At 51.6% G+C, this 25,802-nt stretch overlaps 1 protein-coding gene across 1 annotated transcript in view; it reads right to left on the bottom strand.

The window, feature by feature from the left end:
• The window catches only part of Tgfbr3 (transforming growth factor beta receptor 3), a 123,241-nt gene that overhangs the window by 9,739 nt on the left and 87,700 nt on the right, over window positions 1–25,802 (bottom strand). Inside the window, exons 8-16 of the mRNA XM_021637895.2 lie at window positions 23,315–23,504; window positions 21,254–21,585; window positions 20,701–20,853; window positions 18,627–18,764; window positions 18,388–18,546; window positions 14,951–15,247; window positions 12,782–12,899; window positions 4,819–4,872; window positions 2,129–2,236 (exon numbers count right to left, since the gene is read on the bottom strand). Coding sequence (XP_021493570.2) covers window positions 2,129–2,236; window positions 4,819–4,872; window positions 12,782–12,899; window positions 14,951–15,247; window positions 18,388–18,546; window positions 18,627–18,764; window positions 20,701–20,853; window positions 21,254–21,585; window positions 23,315–23,504 — 1,549 coding nt within the window. The remainder of the gene's footprint in view (window positions 1–2,128; window positions 2,237–4,818; window positions 4,873–12,781; window positions 12,900–14,950; window positions 15,248–18,387; window positions 18,547–18,626; window positions 18,765–20,700; window positions 20,854–21,253; window positions 21,586–23,314; window positions 23,505–25,802) is intronic.

Consider the following 25,802-nt stretch of genomic DNA (forward strand, 5'->3'; position numbering starts at 1 on the left):
GCGTTCCTCCGAGGCTTTTGTTTGGATGAGAGGGGCTGAGGAGCAGGATACAGCGCACGCAAGCTTGATGCTGTGGACAAGTCTGGACCTGCCAGAGGGTCTCAGGGGTGGGCTTCCACGGTGAACACCACAGCAGCCCTGTATGGAGCCTGCTCCCAGCTTCCTAGCTCAAGACAAACCCTGTGGCTTTCGGTGGCATCTCTAAGGCCAGAGGCAGCCAGCGGCTGAGTGGACACACGGAAAACATCTGTGGGTGACCAGCCCCATAGAAAACCCTCGGGGCTACAGTCTGCTTGGAGTACTTTCAAGTTCTTTCCCAGTAGACAGCACAGGCTGCCAAGCGCCCTAGGACCCCCTCCATGCAGGAGGCTGGAAAAAGCTGCAAAGAACTATTACTTTGAGATCTAAACATGTCAGTATTGCTGAGATAATATTATTTACTCCAAGATCTACTCTGCTAAAAGCTGTCCCTTCGGCTGCTTTTCTGAACTTTCACATGGAAGAAAGCTCTTCAAGTGATTCATGGGCATTTGTGCAACGCTCGGAACCATCCCACACAGAGCTTCCTTCTCTCTGACAGAAAACACATGTCACTCGAAGGTTGCGGGTTGGTAACAACTTCTGAGGACTCTCGGCTCCATTATTAAACTCCGCTAAGCGTTTGCCACTAGGCTGGCTTTGGGCAGGGCCAGTCTCCCAGGCTGGGCCCAGAAGGCCTGCCTCTCTGTGTGCTACAATCTCTAATGCTTCTGTCACGAGGGACAGCATTTCAGGTGGAAATGCTGGTGAAGAAAGACTCAGAAGATTTGGCTAACAGAAGGGCTCAGTGTCCCATGCTTTTCTCAACAGCATCAGGCTCTGTCTAGCAAGTAACAGAGACCCAGGGGCTGGGAGAGGGCTCAGGGATCTGCTCTAGCTGCCGAACCACAGGGGCTGGGGTCCAGAACCCACCAGAGCTCTGTGAAATCCAGGGAAGGCTGGCGGCTAACGGCACCTCGGCACTCGAGGGCCAAAGACAGGGTCACGGGGCAAGGCGGCTGGCTAGCCCGGCACAGCTGGCAGCTCCCACTTCACCAAAAGACTGTGCCTCAGCATATAAGTCAGCAGTCGGCGGCTCACTCAGTCAGCTTTGGGCCTCCACACACGTGCACCTATGCACACGTGCACAATCATGGGGATATTCACACACACCTGCACATCCATGAAGAAAATCTAAACATATGATGATGCCCGAGGCTCCCTTCAGACCAGTCCTCCGCCTGATGAGGCCAGCTGAGTGGCTGAAGCAAAGGAGAAGGATTCACTGGGTCCATGAAGAATGAGTTCAGGTCTGCCCTTGAGCAATGGACCTAGCACGGTTTACCCAGGTTCACAGCAGAGACTACAAGACAGGTCAGCATATTTCCCTTCCTGAGCTGTGGAAAGCTGAGGCAGGGTGGCGCTCCTTCCTCACCGAGCTGGTACTCCCCCCCCCCTCCGCCCAGGCCCGTGTCTGTCCGGCCTCTGAGCAGGCCCTCTTTTCAGGCTTGTGCGTTTCAACCTTGGAGCTGTCCGGTGGGGACACCGAAACCAGAAGGAGAGATGGGGAGGCATAGCTTGAAAATTTCTTGTTTCACGGTTCATGTCTTTCTAACCATAAAAATGCATTTTGAAATTTTAAACCTTGTGGACATAGGAGAATCTTGTTCTTCAAAGCTATCAGGAGTCAAGGACCAGGAGATGGTGCTTAAGAGTCACGGGCTGAGCACACCGCTGGGCCTCGCGAACTGTCCCGGCAGCTGTGGTGCTGAGAACCTGGTTTCCCTCGCCACACCATTTTATTCCAAAGTCCTTCCCATTGCTTTCTAGTTCTAATGAGTCCTGCTACACAGACTTCCTTCAGAGTCTGTGACACAATGGCTCTGTTAGAAGCTGAACGTCACCAGCACTGTAACTGCAGCTAACAAAACTGGGGAAACATCTCTTTTCTCAGCACCAAGTTATATCTTTACACAACCTGATTTACACCAAATTCACAAATACAAGGAGTGAACCCATGTCCTCCTTTTGCTTATTATTTCACACACCCAACAAACATGCAGAATGTCTGTTGTGTGGCAGGTGCCTGGACGTGCAAGCCGTCACTAACCTGTGTGGGAATAGATGTACCACAAGGCCCCCGTCAGGAGCGCCCCGATCACAAATGCTGCGAACGCGATGCCCATCACAGTCAGTGTGTCCAGGCCGTGGAAAATCTCTGGAAGAGGGGGAAAGACACGCACTCTATGTAAGTCAGTCCCGTACACCTCAGTTTTTCGCTGGCTAGTGAGATCAGAAACCATAATTACATTAAACTCTACCTTCTGTTACTTGCAAATTTTCTGACAAAGAAAAAGATGGATCGATTGGGTTTTTAAATATTCTGTTTGTAATTTATTCTGAGCAAAGACATTTTCAATAAAAAATTCAGCTTATTCACGTCACTGTCTGTATGACTCTTACACCCCCTTGCACTCAGGTGTAGCATGTGTGTGCCTGCTGAACCTCCTTCTATCCTTGCACTGGGGTTCTGGAGGGTTGTGGGCCACCCCGTGGTGCTGGGATCCACCCGGGGTCCTCTGCAAGAGCAGCAAGTGCTCCTGACCACTGAGCCATCTCTCCAGAAGATCTGTAAGCTTTGTGACACTTAAAACCTGTGGTCTGGAATGCAGGTAACTAAAAAACCCACAGGTGAAATCCTTGAGGTGGCAGAGTAACGGCTATGGTGGCGCACACCCTCGACCACAGCGCCTGGGAGGGAGGCAGAGGCAGGCAGAGCAGGGCCAGCCTGGTCTATAGGGGCCAGGCCATCCAAGGCTGCATGGTGAGACCTCGTCTTAAGATAAAAGTAAACCTCCACTACCAGAATCTGACTCCTTGCCTCTTACTTATTGAGCACTGCTGAACAGAGACTCGCCCACCACACGGAATCGGCCTTAGCCAACTCTGAAATGCTTTTGTGAACACTCAGAGTATGAAAGATGGAAGGGATTGAAAGAAAGGACAGAGAACAGAATGAAATCATTCCTGAGCATCAGAACACGCCACCGAGTTCACAGGAAGCCCCGACCGCAAGCTTTAAGAACCGCCTCGTTTATACAACCTGCCCCTTGACACCTTCCCAAGCCTCGGTTCCGTGAGGAGAATTTCTTCTCAGTGGGCTGCTAGGTCAGTGTATGGTCAGCAAAACACATATGACAGCTAATTGTTCCTCTACTTGGCAAAGATGCTTTTATATTTAAAACTGATTTCCACTCACAGAAACTGGGATTTTCCTTTCATTGAAGAAGAAGCATCTTTGAGTTTGGACTAGTTTGCAAGGAAGTGTTTGGTAAGATAAAAGTCCGATTACATATGATATATAATAGTATATAATAATGTACATTGAGAGTGCAAATTCTCTCCACACACTTTCTTTCCACTCCATCATTCTAGAAATGAAATCCCTTTGTTTTTGAACGCACACCAACAGAGATTCAGCCATTCAAGGGATGGAAGGCGTGTGGATGGCCGAGCTCTGCCAGCGCACGCCTGCTGTGCGTTCATTCACACTCTGGGAAGCGCGGTGACCCTGCTCACCGCAGTCAGGAGGAACAGGGGATGAGGCAGTCCTGGGAAGGAACAAGAAGCCAGGAAGAGCCAGGAAGTGGGACTGGCAGACCCATCCATCAGGCTCTGTCAGGCATGGAGCTTACTCTAATCCACACACACAAAACGGCCACAAATGGCTTTGTGCCTGCAACACAAGGCTAGCATGACCAAAGCTTTTAGTAAAAACATTCTGAAATTCCAAAGATAAGAGGTACCAGCTTTGAAAATCAGCCCACTGAGGGTGAAAGAATGTGTCTGTTACCAAGAGCATGGTGCTCCTGTTCTATCTGGGAATAAGCCAAGTAGGACACAAAAGAGACTTTCTATGAAAGTACTATAAAGAATGATTTGTGTCCAGCACTCGGGAGGCAGAGGCAGCCGGATCTCTGAGTTCGAGGCCAGCCTGATATACAGAGTGAGTTCTAGGACAGCCAGGGTTATACAGAGAAACCCTGTCTTAAAAAACAAAACAACAAAAAGAAAGAAAAGAAAGGAAGGAAAGAAGAAAAGTAGGGAGAGAGGGAGAGAGAGAGAGAAAGGAGTGCTGTGTGTGTCTTGGGTCAGCACTGGAAACAGGTCCTGGAGTCCCCGGGAAGAAAACAAGATGGATTCCCCTCACAGGGATGCATCATCTAGAAGACCGTGGGTGGGCAGAAGCCAAGATGGAGCCCTGCTTTTGTGCCAATGGTAACCACGGAAACCCACTTTAACGACAGACAGAATGACAGTGGCCTGCATGGCTCCCCCCTACCCCCATCATTCTGCATCAATGGTGTTGGGTGCTGGGATTCTCTTGCCCTCCTGGCTCTCCCAGCCCTTGCCTAAAGATGGACTCAAGTATGAGTTTCCTTAGCAGTCTTCCGTGAGCAGGCCTGGAAGCAAGCTCCATCCCTGCTGGATGACAGGGCTTAGGCCACACCAGAAAAAGCACACAACTAACGTGATAAAGAGACACTCTAGCCTTCCTGCCTAGGCTGCGTGTGTCAGGAACATCAAGAAATTAAGATTTTAATACGGCAGAGGTGGGGGCTGCAGGAAAGGAGAGGGGGAATAAAGAAAGGGCAGAGGGAAAGGAAAGCGTGGGAGGAAAGGGCAGAGGGAGGAGGAAGGGAAGCAGGTCCAGGAGCCCTATCAGCTTGGCCAGTCTCCCTAAGCAGCAATCCCTAGACAGGCCAGGGGCTGCCCGGAAACAGTTGCACAGAAACTTACGTGGAGGAGGCGGAGGAGCGACCGGACTGGAGTCCTTAGTGTTTGGAACGTTTTCTGAAACACAAGCAAACACAAGCACAAGTCACAATCCATTTACACAAGGCATCATGAGACATTTTCTACCTGTTAATGCTGTGTGTGTGCACGAGTGCGCATGTGTGTGACCCTGTGTGTAGAGGCCACTGGAGACTAGAAGAGGGACCCCCTAGAGCTGGAGTTACACGCACTTGTGAGCCACCTGACTTGGTGGCTGGAAACTGGTCTGGGTCTGCTGGAAGAGCAGCCAGCGCCCCTGAGCCATCTCCCCAGCCCCACACCCCGGTCAGTGTTCTTCTTTACACATCAAAAGCACATCCCAGAAACTTCAGTACTGTGTTTCGCTAAAGCACAATTGCAGAGGCTTTCCACTTTGAAGGAAGGTGGAAGGCAAGCACCTCCCTGCAAGGACTTTGACTCCGACAGTGTGTGCACACATCCAACCTTACAGTGATACAAGGTTCATTACCTCCAAACACCACGATTCTCTGCACACGCACAGCACTGTCCCCCCAGGATTTTCATGCATCTGCAGCTTTTAGCCGGGCATGGTGGCACATCTTTAATCTTAGTGCTCAGGAGGCAGAAAAAGACCGGCCTGCGACTCTAACGTCCTGCGGCCAGCCCGAGGTCACAGCTGGGAAATGTCAGGGCTGGACCAGGACTCCTGACTCCTGCTTCAAGGGGACAGAGGAGGGTGTGTCCATGTGCACAGGACCTGCTGCTCTCCACAGGGAGACGAGCTTAAACGAGGATGAGGACACTGTGGCCTGAGATGGGAAGTTGTAATTTGAATGATTTACCTAAGAAAGCAAAAGAACACTGCATGAGGTGAAAATTACATGAAGTTCAAGTTTGTCTCGTAAGCACAGTGCTCCGTGGTCCTGCTCAGACATATGATCTGAGCATGTGAGACGGGGGCTGGATAGGCTCCAAACCAAACAGCAGGTCTATCCGGCTCTTCATAGAAAAGGAAGAAGAGCCCCTGGCTCAGGCCCACCTCTCTTTAGAGTTCAAAAGTGCCTCTCTGCTCCAGCAACCTCTTCAGTCACTAAAGGACGCACGCTGCCTTTGAATTCATAGCAAAACAAACAAGAGAACTTGTGGAATTTAGACCAAAATAATGCAAATTGGTCCTTAAAAAAAAAAAAAAAGAAAAAGAAAAAGAAAAAGAACTAATACAGTGTGAGAGGAGACGGGAATGGGACAAGCGCAGCCCTCAGCGACCTGGAGCTGACCCAGGGACTGAGCATCATGGGACCCTGTGACATGCATTTGAGATATACTAAGACAAGTAAGGTGTTTTAAAAACTGAATTCAGAGGGGGCAGGCATGGCGGATGATCCTGCAATCCCAGCACTAGGAGGTGGGCGCAGGATGTTCAAGCAGAGCCATTTCAGCTTCGCGGTGATGTCTGCGACGGTTAGGTCTGACTCCCTTGAAGAGCGTTTCACTGAGGGGCAATCTGTCCTGGGTGGTCTGTATGAGTGTCTGTGTTAGAGGGGGACTCAGGCCAGGTAGGGAGCTCTAATCCCTAGACAAGGGTCCTAAACGGAAAATGGAGAAATGGCGCTGAGGGTAAGCAAGCAGCAGGGGGCTTGCACACCTCTCTCTCTAGACCATGGGTGTGGTTGACTAGAGGTCTGGACTTCCTGCTGTGATCTCTTCCAAGGGGTGGAAGGTGAGCTAGAATTACAAGCTAGATGACCCCGCCCCTGTTCTATGAGGTTTCTTCTGGTTTGGATTATTTTATTACAGCAACAGAAATGAAGCTAGAACACAGTCTTAGAAAAAAAAATGATACAATTCCATATGCAGAGCTCACACTCATTACACTAACTATGAAACGCATTTCCTATGGCCTGGAGGGATGGGTCAGTGGTTAAGAACACTGGTTGCACTGATACTCCAACCAAGGACATGCATGGAGATAACCTAGAACCCCTGTTTAGATGCAGCCCATGGCAGCTCACAAGCATCTGTAACTCTAGTTTCCGGGTTAAATGCTCTCCTCCAGTTCTGGGCACACCAGACAAGCAAGTGGTGCACAGATCCGATGCAGGTGAGACACGCCACCCCTAAAACAGTACAATACATTTTAGAGGAGCTGTCCTTGGTTGGGGATGGAGGTGGCGTGCTTCCTCGGCGCACTTCCCCGGGCACTGGTGGCAATCACAACATGACCCTAACATTTGTAGATTTGTGGAGTTCATTAGAGCAGACAAAAGTCTCCTTCTCTCATCTCACCTCTAAGAACTCTACGGGGGGGGGTCATCTAATCACAAAATTTCAGGAAGTGACAGTTTGATCCACTGAGCTAAGGGCAAAGGCACCTGATAGTCCCAACTGTGCGCCTCCTGCAAGAAAGACATCGGCATGCTCTCCTGGGAAGAGCTCCCTCAGGCTCCTGGGAAGAGCTTCCTAAGGCTCCTGGGAAGAGCTCCCTCCAGGCTCCTGGGGAGAGCTCCCTCAGGCTCCTGGGAAGAGCTCCCTCCAGGCTTCTGCCTGTGGTTAAACTTTGTCACTCAGAGTCCCCCAGTGGTTTAAAGAGAATGATTCTCCGAGAGAGACCGCACATGTAGGAATTTAGATTTTATGGCAAGGCCTTCGTGATGGATGGTTCTGTTTGAAAATTCTTAATGGCCGTATGCTGTGATCTGATGCTCAGTCCTTGTTGCAGATAGGGCCATCCTGGAGAGCCAAACAGAAACTCCCACCTCCCTTCTGTCCGTGCAGAGGGCTGAGGTCCCAGCATTTATCCTCTGACAGTTCTTGCTCCCCAATTCCCCACAACCTCCGAGTGTAAGTAAAACAGCCTCATCTCTTCCAGAGCCCCGAAACTGAGCTGCCTGCTGAAGGCAGAGAGGCCGTAAGAATATTTACTTTGGGCTTAAGGGAAAGACTGTTGAGAAGGCATCCTAGTATCACTGCAGAGCTCTAACAGCAGGTTTCTTTGCAGAACGAATAAACTATAATCAGCATTCTGATTCAAATCTTTTCATACACTCTGAACAAATTTTGGTTTACCTCAGAACCAAAGTTTCCCTGCTCAGATTGTTGGTCCTGGCTTCCATGGACCGGCATGTCTGGGTGGGTTACGCATGAGTAACTGACTGTAGCTTTTGCCTCCTGCTTCAATTCAGCTCTTCTGAACACTGCAGGCCCAAGAAGGCCTACAAAGCATCAAACCCGCACACCCAGCTACTGGGTCTGGCGGGAACGCAGGGGGCGGGGGGGGGGGGAGGGAGGAGCAGGGAGAGGAGGAGGAGGGAGAGGAGGAGGATGTGGTGACGGCTCGGTATAGCTGGTCAAGGGTTCTTTACTAACTGTACTTCCCTGACTCTGACCCTTTCTCTGGGCTCTTCTCGGCGTTTGTGGCACGCCTGGCAGAGGCCTATTAGCTCATCTGCCACTGGACAGTGGTTCGGGTGGCAGTGGGAGTGTCATGGAGACTTCTAGAATCTCACTGGGTTGTCACAACACAGTTGGAGGTGGACACGGGCACTTAATGGACAGACATGAAAACAATGCTGAATATTCCACAGTGCAACCACTTCAGCGCTATCCAGAGCATGGATGCTGTTCAGAAAGAGAAAATTGTCTTTTAAAGGCCTTAAAGGCCAATAAAATAAAACAAGCCCAGCAAACATGTTTTCACAGCAAACAACCCAAGGCGCCATTTCGGGTTGTATTACCAGGCTCTCTTCCAGCAGCACATCAACACCGCTTTCAGAGCAGCACTCCGAGGCTACCTCGGCACTGAACGCCTCCTCAGATCTCTGGATTTCCCTTCTGCAACAGGGTCTCCAGGTAGCCCAGGCTGGCCTTGAACTCACAGAGGTCCACCTGCTTCTGCCTCCCAAGCACTGGGATTAAAGGAGTTTACCACCACACCTAGCCTCTCCTTGAGACCCTTTGATGCTTCGTGTCTGAGGAATCTCCTGGCTCACTGATGGATGAAACTTTGGCTTCCTTCCACACAAACGGGCCACAGGAAGCGGCCTAACAAGAGTTGCCATGAATAGGTGGTTGGCAGTGTGTGCCTGGAGGAGTCATTCTACTTCTGCATACATTTAAAAATCTCCCAAATGACAGGTTTCAAGACTGAAGCTGCTGGAATCATGACAGTTCTACAGCCTGCTCCCTCAGCGACTAGAGAGCCAGAGCCTCGCTCTGTCAGCTGCCTGTCTCCTTCCCTAGGTCTGCTCTTCCCTCAGCTCTTCCTCAGCCTGAGGACAAACTGCTTCCCCTCTCTCTCTCTCTCTCTCTCTCTCTCTCTCTCTCTCTCCCATCTTAGAAAATTCAAATGTGCTACAAATAGTCATGCCTCGTTTACAGTCATTTCCAGCTGCCATTCAAGCTAAAACAACCCGACTCTGGCCGGGAGGAAAAGGAGGAAATTCATATTTACTAAGAGTTCATGATATGTGGGCGCTTTTATTTTTAAATGTGGAGAAAATCCAGAATTTCAAAAGTTTAACTCGCTAAGGATTAAAAACTGAGTATAAATCGTGGCAGGTTGGGAAACCTGCCAGCCCACCGAGGTATTTCAGAAATGATGGCAGGTGGCACCGTCTCAACTATTTTAATTGTTTTGCCATAAACCATAATACGCATCAGCTATTTGTGTTTTCTGCTTTTGTGTTTAAGTTATGAAATCACAGAATGTCTGGGTTTGCACTTTTAACACACTCTAACATTTTAATCCTGTCAAGGAATGTGTTGTCTTTTTTTCCCCCTAAACTTTTTTTTTCATCTGCCTTTCAGCTCCTAGTCACTAGAATACTTGAGCCCTCCCTGTCTTGGTAAGTATGGGCAAGGGAAGAGGAGGCAGACCTGGAGGGGGGAGCAGAATTGAGGAGTTAGCTCCCTATGGTACTGGCAGGTTTTAGTTTTGTTTAATTGAAAACAGGAATTAGAATGCAGGTGAGAGTTTGCAAAAGTTTTTAAATTAGAAAAAAAATGGATTTGAATCCTGGTCTGCCATATACAGCTGTGTGGCCAGATCTGTTAAAGTTCTCTCTCTACAGAGCTGCTGTGAGAGTTAAGACTCTGCAGCACCCTCCCCATTCAGCCCTGCAAACAAAGGCCAGCCCTGGGTCCCCAGCATTGCACGTCGACAGTCTAAGCACCCACTGGTCAAGGTTTAAGTAGCAAAAAGGCGATCAGCCAACGCTGACTCCAAAGGACTCACAGACCAGAGGTGACAAGGACACACTCATGAAGGTTCCACTAGAAGTGGGGCTCATTGGGAGAACCTAGTTATTCATGGAGCTTTAATGGCCCCGCTCCCTGCCCACAGAGGAAGAAACTCCGCCTGAATGATGCCCTGTTGTTGGCAGTGGTGGTTGCCACCTCTCCGCCCGCATCTGTGGTCCATAAAAACACAACTGCAAAAAAGGAAGATGGACCGAGTGGCCAGAGACAGTTGGCTCTTTGGCCATGAGCACAGGAGAGCTTCTGGGAGATCTTGCCCCCCAGGGGTCACTGCCCTCCCACCCCCAGGAAGCACGTCAGCCCTTAGGATTTAAGCAGCCACTTGCTGTTGGGCCAATGATATGCCAAGGCCCTGTGTGACTGACAGAAAGAGGGTTCGGTGGTCCACAAGGAAAAGGAATGATTTCAGAGGCAAAGAAAATAAACAAAAGGTAAAGGGAAGCATTATTGAGCTGAGAACCATCAGAAAACCTGCCTCTTCCTGCCAAGGAAGACAGACTGGCTTACAGCCCCTTGGGAAGCTGCCTCGGCGGTTCAACCTCCTCAATTTGTTTCACAAACCCCAGCAATAAACCATTCACCCACTTGGTCCTGCGCTAAAATCCCACCTCAATTAGCAAAGCTCATGAAATTGCTTTGATAGCTGGTTAAAAAAAACACCACCTTTCCTCGAACTTTTATGTAAAGAAAACGCTGAATGTTCCATTGAATGAAAGTAATTACCTAATTTACAAGAGAAATTACTTAGAAAAATACCACTGGAGTTAAAAAAAAAAAAAAAAGAATGAAAGAATTGCTGGAAGTTATAGCGTTGTAATATTAGTGTGTAAGCGCTGTGTGGCATGGGGGCACAGCCAGCTGCTGCGCTCGGTTACCAGCCAAGCGAGCGCTCTCAAGATAGGTGAGGGTAGGCCGCCTGGCCGTGGCTTCTGGGAAGTACTTCCAGAGCACAAAACACAGCCAGCAGCGGCCCAACTACCAATTCTTTGCAACACAATCTATTCCTATTCCTTTCCCTTGAACTCAAGAAGGAGGCAGCAGGTTTGAGGCAGTGCAGTTGAAGAGAGTCTACCTACTGTGCCTTTCCAGTGACTGCAAGCCAACGACAGAGAAACGAACCACAGGCAGGAGGGAACCAGCAAGCACCCGCAAGCTTAGGATGTGCAGAAAAGAACGGAAAACCTGCTCCTGTGGCGGCCCTTTACACATGCCTTTGGGGAGGCCGGACAGCACCCACTGTCCTTGGTGGCAGCTCCTGGATGCTCCAGAGCCACCACCACTCAGTCCTGCCAAATCCCAGCCCCAAAGCACCATCCCAGGGGCACCCTAACCCAAGCTCCGGTGTCAGCGCCAGCCAGCGCGGCTCCCCTCTAATGCCCAGCAGCTGGGCCAGGCTGCTCCAGGGCTGTGGCTGGGCAGCTCTGCCCTTCAGGCTGGGGACCTGCTGTGTGATTCCAACCCTGAAATAGCTCACACTGGAGGCCGGACACCTCCCCTCGCTCACAGCCTTTTGTCAGCTTGACACCCTTAGACACTAAGGCTTCTGGAGTGACGAGCCGTGTCCAGACAGGGAGGGTGGTGACTGCTCATCGCCCGTGTGACATCTGGTCCCAGCCCAGGGCTGCTGACAGCTGACACGTCCTGGCTCACTCCAGGCCCTGGTGCTGGGCCCCTACGGTCCTCAGGGTCCCTGCTGGTGTCTGGCTGCCTGTCCTCATGGGCACACCACACATTTCAGGACATGGCCCTTCTTTCCTGTGGTCAGCACAGCCTGGTGAGTATCCTTACACATGAAGGAAGGGACACACACCTGGGTGTGAGGATCAGCTTTGGTTAGTGATGAGGCTCTGAAAACTCATTCATTTAGAATGCCACCTCTCTCTGCCGGTGTCCCTAAGGGACAGTCACAGCCCCTCCCAGAGCGGTGCCTCTGACAAAGCACGGCAGCCTGGAGCCGGTACAGCCAGGAACCGTGTGAGAGTGCCAGGGTGCCACAGACTCACAGAAGCACGTGTGAGCACAGCGAGGAGAGTCACAAGGCAGAGCCAGCCTCCCCCATCCCCTCACTCTTTCATGGAGCCTGGGCTTACACCCCACGTCCTCTGCCGGCAGCTAGCACCCCTTGACCTACTCTTTACAGAACAAATAATTTGTACACGAATCACAACACAGCCACCAAGACGGAAGCAGCTAAGGGATATCTCTGAGGGACAAGAATTCTCTTCTAAAGCCACTGGCCAGCCTTTAACTTTTCTCAGTTTCTTTTTACATTTGTTTGTTCATTATAAAGTGTGCGTGTGTGCACACAGGCGGATGGAAGCCTGAGGACAGCCCGGAAGCGGGCTTTCTCCCTCTGCCATGCGAGCTCAGGGATCACACTGAGCGGGCCTCGCCCTCTCACTGGCCTTGATTTATCTTTGAATAAAACTGGACTGTGATTTAGCTATAGCATTTTTAAGAACTCATTCACTCTATTTGTGTGCACATGTGAGTGCATGCGTCACACCATGCAAATCAAGGTCAGAGGAAACTTACTACTATGTGTGTCTGTGTGCATGTGTGGACACGTATGTATCACAGTGTGCAAGCGAAGGTCAGAGGAAACATTACTCTGTGCGTCTGTGTGCATGCGTGCAAACATACGTGTGCAGGTCAAGGTCGCCTCTCTCCTTTGCAGTGGGGTTTTAGGGACCCCAGGCCGCCCCCTCACCTCTGTAATCGACTCGGTGGACCACGGCCAGCGGCTTGGTGAAGGTCTTCTTGTTGTGCATCATGGTCCAGATGGTGGTGGCGTCCAGAGAGGTGCACGCCTCGTCAGGAGTCACGCACTGCAGAGGGGCAGAGGGGCTGTCACCAGGCCTGCACGCGGATGCGTCTGGCCCCTCGTCACACGGCTCATGGCTGTGATCTGTGCGTCCTTCAGAGAGCCCTGAACAACCAGGGCCAGCGCGGCAGGCTGCACATGCAGGTTTCCACGGCCAGCTTACACACGACCCTGCCCCACAGATGGCGTGCAGGTTCAGAACCGCCTGCCAAGGGGGGGCCACAGCATCGACGATGCACTGGGCCTGGACCACAACGGCTGTCTACAGTGGTCTGTGACAACATCTGTTCTATGACTGTGGGAAATGGGAATTCACGGTGCTATAAATGCTAGAACTTGTATCTGTCACCTAAAGCATTTGGTCACGTTTGTTAGATTTTTTTTTTACACTCTACAACATCAGGCTTTCCACATCATCAGCTTTCTTTTTTGTTATTTCGGTCTGGCTTTTTTCTCTTGGTGCTAGAGATTGGCTCCAGTGCTCGCACATGCTCAGTGAACGCGCTGTCACACACAGGGTCCTAGGGAGGCAGGGGAAGCTGTGGAAACTGAGGTCAGCAGTTTCCAGCTATTGTGAGTCCTGAAGCTGACAGGAACATGTTGGTGAGGGCAGAGTGTGTGTGTGTGAGCATATGTGTCTGTGTGTGTGTGATCATATCTGAGAAAGTGTATGCTTCTCTGGCAAGCAAAATACACATTATCAGAAGACACCCCCTGACCTCCACCCCCAAAAGCCAAACACCCTGCAAAAAAGTAGAGGGAAACCGGATTTTCTGTGGCATGCTGTTGAAAAGATGTGGAGGCCATTTCACTAATTTTCCTCTCACTGCCTGATCAGCCGTCAGTTAAAGAAGCTATGTGATGCTGCCTCAGGCTGGCGCTGGGCGGGACACGTAACTCACAGCAAAGGGCAGGGTTGGGCTTCCTAGAAGGTCTTGGCCTGTCCCTGCTCTCAGGAGTTACTCAGGGAAATGCTGCCTTTAGGCAGAGGGTGTGGACGGGCTCTCCTCCTCAAGCAGCCGCCATGGCTCTTCTCCCCAGGAAGGAGGGTGGTGTGGCTTTCAGTCCTAGGGGAGGACCCAGCAAGCAGCGCCCCGGGAGCAGACAGGTGCCCCAAGCCTGCACATGCTCCTGCACAGTGCTGAGCCGCTGTGCACTCGCTCGTAGACAGAACTCCAATCAGTAACTGCTCAGGGAGATGACTCAAGGAATTCAGGCCAATTGAATGGTGATGGGTTTTCATTTCTGCTCTGTCTTCCAGGGGATCCCATACACATACATGCTACAGCCTGATTCTGTGCTTTTGAGACAACAGTGGATCCCTGATTATGAGAAAATTAGAATCCAGCTTAGGCTGTGTGTAGCAGCTGCTGAATAAACACACTGGAGGAAATGACATGTGATCACACCAGGTCACGGAGACAGCGGCAGCAGAGGATACATGCCCGCACAAGGCAGGCCTAACGGTATCATAACTGACCCAACAGAACCCCTGCATCGGCTGCTCCCACAAGGTCAGAGGGCTCCGATTTCTGTTACGGTGACAGAATGCAGCAGTTTAATACGCTCAATGGCAGGAGGCAAACACGATGGGCTGATAAGAAACCAGGCAAAAGGAAAACATTTGTTAATTTCCCTTCGAAATCCTCCCGAGATAAGGCAGCCTTCTAACTCACACACTGAAGGTCAAAAAAACAACTGCAATCCCAGTCTCCATGGGACCCGGAAAAATTAATCCTCACTGATGCCTCCCTGGGCTTCTGGCACTGTGTGCTATCCGGCCCACAGGGCCGAAGCCAGCCCCCGCCTCGGTGGAAAATAGGCCTGATTTATCCGGGACAGATACAACTAAGCACCCATGGAAAGATACACCATTTTCTGTCAGGACTTGTTCTCCCAAACCCTAAAGCACACTGTTTCCTGTCATCCTGCTACTTCAATTGGCTTCAAGACTAAGGCCTCCAGCAGCAGCAGCGAGGATGGCGCCTCCCTCTCACAACACCTCTTTACCTAGATACGCCCAAAGCAGGCTCCAAACAGACCAGGCCCACTCACCCTCGGCAGCTTCTGCGAGCCCTTCTTCCTGGTGCAGAGCGTCAGCTCGCAGTGTAGGAACAGCAGGGAGGTGTTGAACATGGGCTTGAAGATAAAGCTGAAGCGCTTCTTGTCCACCTCGGCGTGCGGGATGCGGAAGAGCACCCTCTTGTTGCTGTAGAACTTCACAGAGTCGTCCTTTGGGCAGATGTTCTCAATGATGGTGTAATCAGACATTCTGTCTGGGTTCGAGTATGGAGACAGAAAGCAGGTTTGGATGGCAAATCCCAGGTCTTGGTCAGCCTTGGTGACAGACACCTACAAAGGAGCAAAAAGATCAGGTTAGAAACGGGATAGCCTCTTCTTTCACATCAGTCACCTAGACAATATCCTGCCGTGCTTCTCTGGATGACACATCACTCTATTTTCATAACATAGTTATAATCTCTAACCATGCCCGTAGCACACACTGATTGACGAAAAGCATTTCCCATTTAAACCTGACATGGTGAATTGTTTCATTCAAATTCGACCCTAGCAAGTTGCAATGCAAGATAGGTTAAGTCTCCCTGACCTTCCATTTAAGTCCTCAGAAATAAAAATAAAAGCCGACTGTATGCCTAAGTGATTTTCCGAAGCAAGTAAAACAGGGGTAAATCCCCCAAGGTCATAACAGGGATCACTACCAAGGTGAGTTTTTAAATGCTACCCAACAGTCCAGCACAGAGAGAAATCATGTGACCTACGCAGGAAGACCATGCAAGAAAGCAATGAACCGCAGAGACAGAAAGCCATAGATGCATCCCCCATGGTCAGAGAGCAGGCCTCTGCTGCTGTGTGTCAGGGACCCTGTGATGGCAGAGTGCCCCAGCTGTTCACAAACCAGCCTTGCCAAGAATTCTCCTATCATTCTTTAATCTGGGGAGGGGGATAAAGGAGAGCAAGCCAGAAACAGTTCTAATCCTTCAGACTTCCCTCTTAGAAAACACTGTGTACCACGGCCACATCTTAGGAAGGTTCTTCTCTTGAGAAACAGGATGTAGCGCTAGCCAAATGTAAGCAGAACTCAGACCTTAGCTATCCCGAACTCTGCTAAAATCCCTGAACAGAACTGGCTCCACCGTTTGGTGCCACGTGATTTGCTGTGTGAACTATTCATCTGACCTTGGTGTCTCTTTCCTTGACTAAAGTAAGTATTAACAATAAACCCAACAACATCAGAAACAAAGTTAGGCCTTATCCATAGACCAAGAGCTCCCAAATGCGAAGGAAGGAAGGAAGGAAGGAAGGAAGGAAGGAAGGAAGGAAGGAAGGAAGGAAGGAAGGAAGGAAGGAAGGAAGGAAACAAACCTGGCATTCGGAGCCTGCCCAGGGGTGATCGCTGACATTGTGGGAAGCCTCCCTCCCTAAAGACCCTACGCTGGTAACTATGGGATAGGCAAGAAGGACATGGACAGAAGGTGAAGATCACTATCACAGTGCCATCTCGATTCATGCTCTGCAGATATTCACTTTTGCTATCCTCCAGTTCTTTCTGTCAAACAAAGATATTCTGTCCTGCAGAGCTAGTAAATTATACACAACGCTACAGATAGGAAGTGCCATTAGCATGAGCTAAGCCTACAGTGCAAATACACTGGCCCTTTTCTTGCTTTCAAGGAAGATATGCAATGCAGAATGCCTGTCTAGACCAGCAATTTTCACCCTGCAGGTCCCCTATCAGACACCCTGCACATCAGATATTCACATTATGATTCGGAGCAGCAGCAAGAGTAAGTCATGAAGTAGACTGAAATCATTTTATGGCTGGGGGTCACCACACAGGAGGACTGGCCTGAGGGGTCGCAGTGTGAGGAGGTTGAAAACCGCTGCTCTAGACTTCAGCACAGGTGCTATGGGGGACTATCAGCAAGTCTTGCTGTAGCGTGGGTGTGAGGTGAATGGGTGAGTACACAGGGACTACAGCAAGACGATTACAGAAGGGAACCAGAGCGCATGCTCTGCTGCTCACATGCACACCAAGGACCATTTCCTCACCTAGAGGATGGTGACAGCAGTTAACGGAGAAGACACAGCTAGTGCGGGAAGGGGCGTGCAAGCAGCTCAGGCCCCACAGGAGGCCCTTATCAGTGGCCTGACCCTAGGTGCTGACTCACTAAGCCAAAACACTGCAAAGAAGACCTGCCCTCTGTGACAGGCCCGTACCAGATGGCAGCAAATGGGAGAACATCTTGGATTAACAGAAGGAACGGCAGTCGAGAGGGAGTAGCAGGCCCCAGGAAAGGCTGAGAGGGCAGCTGGAGAAGCTGAGGAAGGCTCTTCAGGCTAAGCCAGTGATTTATGAGGTTTTATTTCACTTAAGTAAAAAAATTTTCCTACCAGCAGTGGAGTCCAAACCAGGAAAGAGAGACAAGGCACGGTCAGTTTCTATCATATTTGGCAAAACATTTTCAGATTCTCTTTCATATTTTGGAAAGTTTCAATCGAGTTTAAAATAGTTTAGAACAATTCCCCCAGCTCCAATTCTCCCCCCCCACCTTAAAATATATTTAAAACAGCAGCAAAACCAGATTTGATCTACTTTTAAAATCAAACTTAACTACAAAAATGTGTTATGTGAAGTGATATAAAGAGGAAAAAAACCAAGAATGAAAAATAAAAATGGGAAGGGAGAGGGGATGGACGAACACATAGCTCAGGTGGGCCAGCACTCCAGGGTCAAAGTAGGTACACAAAGCAGATCAGCCTCTGGCTAGCGCGAGCAGCAAAGCCACAAAGGAGCAGATCTGGGCACGTGTTTGGAAAAGAGCGAACTGCAGCTGAGCAGTGTCCTCTCGACCCTGTGGTGGAAGCGGAAGTCAGCGACTACGGTGCTTGTGGACTGTGCGCACAGAAAAGGCCGAGGGAAGCGGCAGCCCTGGGCTAGGGCAGATCCCCCGTCCGGAACAGCGCACACAAAGGACAAACGGCGCTCCCCACGGCCCTCACCATGGAGGGTCACGCCGGGGGAACTGACCACATCAAAACTGGAGAAACAGCAGGGAGGGCCACTGGCTGGGTCCTGTGCTCACACCGTGCACATGCGTGCTGTCTGCCTTTGCACAGCACCACGGGCGCCCGGCAGCGACTCTTACTGTGGATGTTCGCTGTTTCCACCCTTCTACCCGTGCAAGAAGGTGCCCGGGTAACTCTGCCACCCCTGAGCTGGCGCCCAAACAGGCACCACGGTGCTCTGCCGGCGGAACTGACACCTTGCTTGTCGTTTTCTTCTGACACTTACTGAAAACCCTACATCCATCTGGCATACTCTATCAGACCCCGGTGATGGTGACCTGGGAGTGGTTTCCCACCCAACCCCCTACTGAGATGCAGGCCTCCCCATGCCGAGCCCCCACGCTAGTGCTGCGGGAGCTGCCTGCCCTCAGATGACCCACGGCTGACGCACCGGGCTGGCTCACCTCCACATACACATGCCCGTTCTCGGCCACGGAGAAGACCCCGGGGGAGGGCACGAGGAACAGGTCAGTGTTGTACAGCTCCATGCTGAAGGTGGCGTTCTCATCCAGCTGCTCCTGGGGGCCGCCGGGGTCCCTCGAGTGCCGCAGGCTGCAGTTAAACTGGGACACGGGGAGAATTAGTCACGTGGGCTCGGCCTGCGGAGGCCAGCCCAGCAACGCCCCGGGGAGTCGGCACGTACCAGCACCATGCCAGCGCGGCCCAGCGGGGCCGGTTCGCCCTCCGCATCTCCCGGAAACCCATTGTCGCCCGACTCCAGGTCTTCATCGCCATCTTGCCAGCCACTGCTGTCCCCCGGGGACAGAGCCTGGACCACGATCTGGAAGGCAGGGGCGCACAGCTATTGCCCCTGAGGCAGGGACACGGCAGGCTGACCCGCAGGCCACCCCAACCGTTCAAACACGCACAATCTGACTTTGTACAGACAAGAGAGTTTAGGATTTTTAAGTAATAAGAACTTACTTAAAAATAGGAATTTTAAGTAATAAGAAGATATAGAAAAACTCAGTTCAGGCTGAAGAGCTGAACTAAAATTTGGGTTTTTTTCCTTGCAAAAAAAAAAAATACAGTTTTAAATTAATTGTGTTGAATAATTACAAGTTACTGCAAACCACAGACAGGGGACACTGGCGCTGGAATGGAGCCACTGGCGCTGGAATGGAGCCGCTGGCGCTGTCCACAGGCTAGCCCATGTTTTGAGAGGGGCAGCCTACGGGTCCTCAGGTACTTTTTAATCTGTATCAGTTTTTCACATTTCGTAAGTTTTACACTGTATGTGTGTGTGCATGCATGTGCATGAGTGTGACAGTGTCCCGTGGTACTTAGAGAAGAACTGGTGGGAGTGAGTTTTCTGTTTTCGCCATGTTTGCCCTGGGGACTGAATTCAGGTCCTTCTGAGCCATCCCCCACCTCTGCTAAAATTTAAGGTTTGTGGAAAGCTTGTTTTCAGTGAAAAGCCCGGGTCCCCGTGTACCCACAGAGCCAACCTTTCCTTCTTTGCTCTTGTACCCCACTTGCTCAATCTTCCCACTACCTTTCCTTGTGTGTATGCTGCAGAAAATACATTTTTCTGTTCACAGCAATCTGTTCTAACACCGGCTTAAGTGAGTGTGCTGGAAAGGTGACTGAAGGCCTACAGCTCCATAGATACAACCCTAAGTTATTTTCATGTCATAAGCTTAAATTGTGAACATAATGCAAAATAAGAATACAAAGAAGTCTGCGGACTCCTACCAGCCGTCACAACTGGAGTTAACGCGTTCACTGAGGAACAGGACGGGAGGCACAGAGGGAAGAGAAGCACATGGCAGGGCTGGGGTGCGAGGAGGCGGCTCTCAGGCCGGGTACCCTTTCCTCGTCCTCAACTGAAGTGCTGTCTAAGGGTCCCTGGGCAGTGAGCTCTCGGGACAGCCATGGGATGCCCTGCCCAGGCCCCCTCCTCTCCAACCTCCTCCTGGGCCGGGGCGAGTGTGGCGGTGGGCAGGCGAATGAGCCAGCAGCCCAGACAGCTGGCCCACGACCATGGTGGGCTAAGAGCTAAGAGTGCACACACTGCCCAGGCTCACAGGGTGTGGGGCGGGGAATGGAAAACCAAACTGCAGAACTGGCACTACCAAGTACTTGTGAGAATTCATGCTTTGGTGTTTCACTGCTCGCTGCCTGCTCTCCCTCTCTGCAGAGTGATTTCATCTGAAAGACGCAGGTGAGCTGGCAGAGCGACTTCTGGAAAGCAAGGGTTGGTGACCGCAATGAATTGTTTCGAAAGGAAACTTGTGGAACCTTCTTCCAGTTAACTTCAAAAACAGATTTTCTTAAACTTGAGACCTTTTAGAGGCTGAGAGGCCGGACAACTCCATCAGGACTCCTTTCTGACTTTAGACTCAGAGGGAAGGCATCTCCTCTCACTTTTGGACAAGTGAGGGACTAGGGATATATCCAGGATGTGAGCAGGTGCCTCGGGGCTTGGAATCTTAGTCCCACTGGACCCTCCAGTGTGATCACAGCAGGCAGCACAGGCCCAGTCACCTTGCTGTTGAACCATCATTAGATGGAAGAAGGAAGTGTGTGAGATTACCACAGCTCCAGCTGAAAAAACAGGACTTCACATCCCAAAGACTGACTGACAAACACAAACCACAGGAGTTCAGGGTCAGCGTCCGCCCGGCTTTGCTGAGAACTGACATCTGGCTCTACCTCCATCCCCCCATTTCACAGCGATGTACGCAGTGACGCCACATACATCCGGGAACACTCACAGAGTTGTAGTAAACCACCCCGTCGGGGGCTGAGCGCCGGTGCCGGGTCCCGCAGCCATCCAGCGGAGACTCCAGCACAAAGTGGGTGCCATTCATCGTGGCCTTGCACGAGGGGTCCAACAGCGTGAGCTCCAGCCCTGAGTAGCCGCTGGTCTGAAATGGAAACCATGAAGGCTAGCGCAGGCGGCGCGGCCGGCCCGTGCACACCACGTACGTGTTGCATGCACACATGCACACAACCACCCAGCAGAGCCTGTCTCCCTCCATCCAGGCGGCATCATGGCCCCCACCTTTTCCTCACTGACCACCTGTCAACAGCCCGAGGACTGTGTTTGTTGGCACCGAAAGCTCCACAGCAAAATACTGACACACATGGCTCTGAATTCCCCTCCTCTTTTGAGAACAACAGGAAGTGAGTGAGTTGTGGCCAAGGGAAAGTGGCCACGTGACCGGGCAGGGCTGAAAAGGGCAACAGCTCCAGGGAAACAACGGACGCAGACCCGCAGCTAGCTGGGACAGGGTCCACTTCCCGCCTGTAAGGGCCTGTACTGACCTGGAAAGAGTCTTTGTCCACAGCTACCACCATCTTCTCGTAGTCGCACTTGACCGACAGGGCTACGTCCACGCTCCCTTGCACTTCCTCTGGCTCTCTGCGGTCAGGAAGCAGTGGAATGCTGGGAATGCTGGGATCCTTTGGCCAGGGGATCCTGCCTTCTCCCTCCTTCCAGCCTCTCCTGGGGATGTCCGGGAAGGGAAAGGGGAGGCCTCCACTTTGGCTGCTCCCTCCCCGGAAAGGAGGGTTGTCCAGGGCGGGCAGGTGGCCAGGGCCCAGCAGGATCCGAAGCTCAGGAGGAGAAGTATGGACTTCCTCATCTCTCATCTCCTCTGTGGAAAGAGAAGGGAGAAATGTGTGCCGGAGGCCGGCCTGTGGTCACTGTTAAGAGAGCGGCTCAGCACAGAGCGGGCCGAAACAGATCCCAGCGAACGAGCCAGGCACAGGACTAAGAAATGAGGAGACCTGAATTCTGGTCACGGCTTTCTAGCTAGCTGAGTGAATTCAGACAGGTAACTTACTTCTCTGTGACTCAGTTTCCCAAGTTTTAAAATTAAGAGCTTGGCGACTTAGATCAGTGATCCTCAACTTTGACTACACATGAACATCACTTTGGGGGCTTTGAAAAGAATGCAAGCTCCAGTCATTAATGCTTTAAGCTTCTAGAGGGACGGCCATGCCCCTTCACAACTGAAAGGCTCTCTGCTAGATCACCGCCTATCCAAAGGCCCTTCAATCACTTTCTCTGAATCTGAGAGTTTTAAATCATTTCTCCAAAGATTTCTTAAAACAATGTTGGTATTCTATCTATCTGTCTATCTACCATCTATTTATCTATCATCTTTCTTTCATTCCATCTATTCATCTACTTACCTTATCTATCTATCTGTCTGTCTGTCTGTCTATCTATCTATCTATCTATCTATCTATCTATCTATCTATCTATCTATCTGTCTACCTACCTACCTACTTGCAGGTCCTTTAGCATATTGGATGAGTCCTCTATCATTTTGTTATTCTTCTAGAGTCATTTTGCTGCCTTCTTTTTGAATGATAAACATCTAGGATATAGCCAGGTCCCTGGTCCTTTAGAACCTTGCCTCTGGGGGAGAAGGGCTGCGTGGATACTCTTATCCCTTCAAAGGAAGATAGAGGATGGAGTTCCATAAAGGCAATGTGCAGTGTCATCACAGTCTCAATAATTTAAAGAACTAAGGGTTTCCCCAGTGTTCTCAGCGTGCACTATTATCTGCGCCCAGCTGATGTATCTTTAAGTTCACAGCCACCTCAGGGCACAGCCCACATAGCGACGACTTGCAGACACGGCCTTTTAACAAGAGCTGTCGCTAGGTAGGTCTAAACGAAGCCACAGCTTTGAACTGCTTTTACCATGCACACTGATTAAAACACAACAAAACCAAACCATGGCAACCTCCTCCCCGCAAACTTCACAGCAATCCACTCAGGTAAATGTTTTTCTTAATTACTGACAAGGATGGTGGGGCTCAGGCCTGGAGGTTAGGCAGTGTCTCCCCTATGGTACAGACATGGCACAGCAGGGCGGGAACCTGCAGCCATAGCTGCCAATGTGTCAGCACTGCACTGGGAGGCAGTGGACAGCGAGGAGCGGATCTGGTCCCGGCAAACTCAGGCGTGCAGGCTCTGCTTCCGCCCAACCGTGGTGGTGGTTCCACCTCCGCTCCGTGGGTAACGCTTGCCCAGTCTGGGCCCCACGAGGTTCCCGGGAACTTCAGCCTCTGGCCACAGGCTTCTTCCCCACGCCCTACCCCGGGAGTGTGGGGAGCCGAGAGTGGTCGCTAATCATCTGATGGAGCACGGTGGGCGCAGAGAGCAAACATGCAGTCGGCTCTCCACCACTGAACGCACGGCCACCGCTGCCTCCCACACGGCGTCAGCTGAAGCTTTACAGGGAAACTCAGTCACACAAACTGTCAAAACGTTACTTAGGGAGACAGTAACACACACACACGAGCATGAGCTCCCTCACTGAAGAGCTTCCTCGGGGAGACGGCAGACAACAGGTGGACAAATCACACTCACCATTGCTCTCAAGCCGAAGATGAAATCTGTTCGCCACGGGGGCCATGGTGTATGACGTCACCGGGCTGTAGCCATTGTCCAGAGCCCACCTCACCAGGCTCTCCTGGCTGGAAGGGATGTCATCTCTTATCGACTTGGTCATGGCCATGGATCTTTCACTCTCTTTGCCGAAGCCAATGCTGTTGGGGGCCTAAACATAACGGCACATTTCACTCACGATTCTCGAGGTAAAGCGCTGTGCGACCTTCATGAGGCCAAGCCAGGCTCACTCCAGCGGGCAGCACTGACTGGACTCAGTGAGTCACAGAAAGGAAAGCGGGAGTGAGGGGAGGGGGAGGAGAGGGGAAGCCCGGGGTGGGCACGACCAAAATACATTGCACACATGTGGTCAAATAAAAGATATTCTAAAAAGGTGCCTTAAAGGCACTATCGGAAGCCGAAAGACTGCAGACTGTACAGCGAGGGCTTCCCCTTGACCCGTCTTCTCTGGATAAGACACCGAGCTAAGAGCACACAGACACGCCCATTCACGCTGCTCACTCCGGCGTCGCTGGTCCTGAGAAGCACACGTTCCAAATGTTCCCTTCCTGCTTTTATTTAGGACTGAGTATAAATCACACAGGTGCGCCTGTGGCTTCGCATCTTGAGGCCTAGATGTACAAGGAAGAGGGAGCGCTCTCATGGCTCTCCCAATGGTATACGAACTACTAGTGACCACAGGGCAAATGTTTGCTACAACGCAAATGCTTCATCGATAACTTAGGAGTGGGTAAGCCATCCGGAAGTTGCAGTCACGTACCAATTCTGTTAATACGCTGTCTCTTAGGGCCCGGAGCACTAATGAAGACATCGCCTAAGTGTCAGTGCTTTACTGCGTCCTAGAGGAGGAAGCCCATCTCCTCCGTCATATGCTCACACAGGCAGCACATGCATCAAAGCGGAGAGGTTGTGGCGATGCTGTGGTCCCTCCATAAAAGCGATATGAAAACTCACAGAGCCACATACAAGGCTATTTTTCCTAATAATTGGTTACAACACTGGGTGACAGGGTCCTTTCAGGGAGTGTGTGAACGGCCTCTGACTGGCAGGACACTCCAGGGCAGGAACCTGGCAGCGGCGAGGAGGCTGGGCTCCCACAGGGCACAGATTACGGCAGTGTCATGCCGCATCAGGACCACTTTAACTTCCATGCCCAGTGATTTTCTCCCGCATATCTGCGGCATTTTTCCTGAATTCCTCATTCGGTTCCCATTCTGTTTGGCCCAGACATGACTAAATCTTAATCCTTTCCCACTGCAAAGCACCAGAACACTCACAGGCCGGAGGTGCTTGGGGCCTCCTGGCTGTGGGAGACTAGCTGCGGGCGCACACACTCCAGTTCAAAGCTTCAGGTACCACCCAAGATCTGCTCCTGTTACCCAGAGGCAGGGCACACCTGCCACCTGGCCACTCATGCGTTCACAGGGGCTCGCAAAGAAACCGGCCAGAGCAGGGAGAGCGACCTGCCCCCGTGTGTAAGCTCTGGGTAGAATGAGGCTGGCTCTCGCTCAAATACAGAGAAAATTCCTGAGGGAAAAGTGAGAAGAGTGAGCGAAAGGAAGGACAGGTGGGAAAGAGAGGCAAGGAAGGGTGGGAGAGGAAGAGGGAAGGAGAGGAGACAGGACTGGGAAAGGCAAGCGAGCAGGAAGGAGGGTGGCCGACAGAGAAAGACCCGCAGACTCCTCAGCATGTGAGGTGACCCAGCCCCAGGTGACACTTTTCCACACTCACCTGGGACACCGCCCGTGTAATCTGCAGTAACGATGGCTTGGGGCCTAGAGGCTAGACGATGCTCAACACCCGGAGGGCAGCACACCCAGGATGAGGGGAGGGGACGGGGTCTCAGCACCAACTCAGGCCCAGCTTTCCCAACCGCAGGGCGGTGGGCAGTGCCGCAGGGGTCTCCCCACGATGAGGCAGCTCCCCTGCACTCATCAGCTCCCCTGCACTCAGCTCCCCTGCACTCATCAGCTCCCCCCACACTCAGCTCCCCCACGCCACCCACACTCGGCAGCTCCGCTCTGTGAACCCTCAAGGCCGGGTCTGCCCTGTTCTGGAGAGGATGCTATAGGGAGAAGGGCCTTAGGAGGCATGGGCAGCACGTGGGCACCACACCCGAGGCTTCCACCTAGTGACATACGTTCTGAGGACAAGCTGAATTTGTGAGGCAGCACCAAGCAGTACAGGAGGAAAATAGCTTCTAACTTCATTATGGTTTTATCTCAGCGCATGTGCGTGTGAGTGAGTGAGTGAGTGAGTGAGTGATTGAGTGCGTGCGTGCATTCCCGCATAAGCGGAGCTGCTCTTCTCCACTCACCATGAGGGCCCAGGGTCAGAAGTCTGGCCCTCACACTTGGCAGCAGGAGCCTTTACCTGCTGGGCCCTCCTGACCCATCAGAGGGACGACCTTACCCGTTCCCCTCCTCTTGCCCGTTCAGGGTTCCCCCTG

This window comes from Meriones unguiculatus, chromosome 3 (assembly GCF_030254825.1).
Source record: "Meriones unguiculatus strain TT.TT164.6M chromosome 3, Bangor_MerUng_6.1, whole genome shotgun sequence".
NCBI lineage: Eukaryota > Metazoa > Chordata > Mammalia > Rodentia > Muridae > Meriones > Meriones unguiculatus.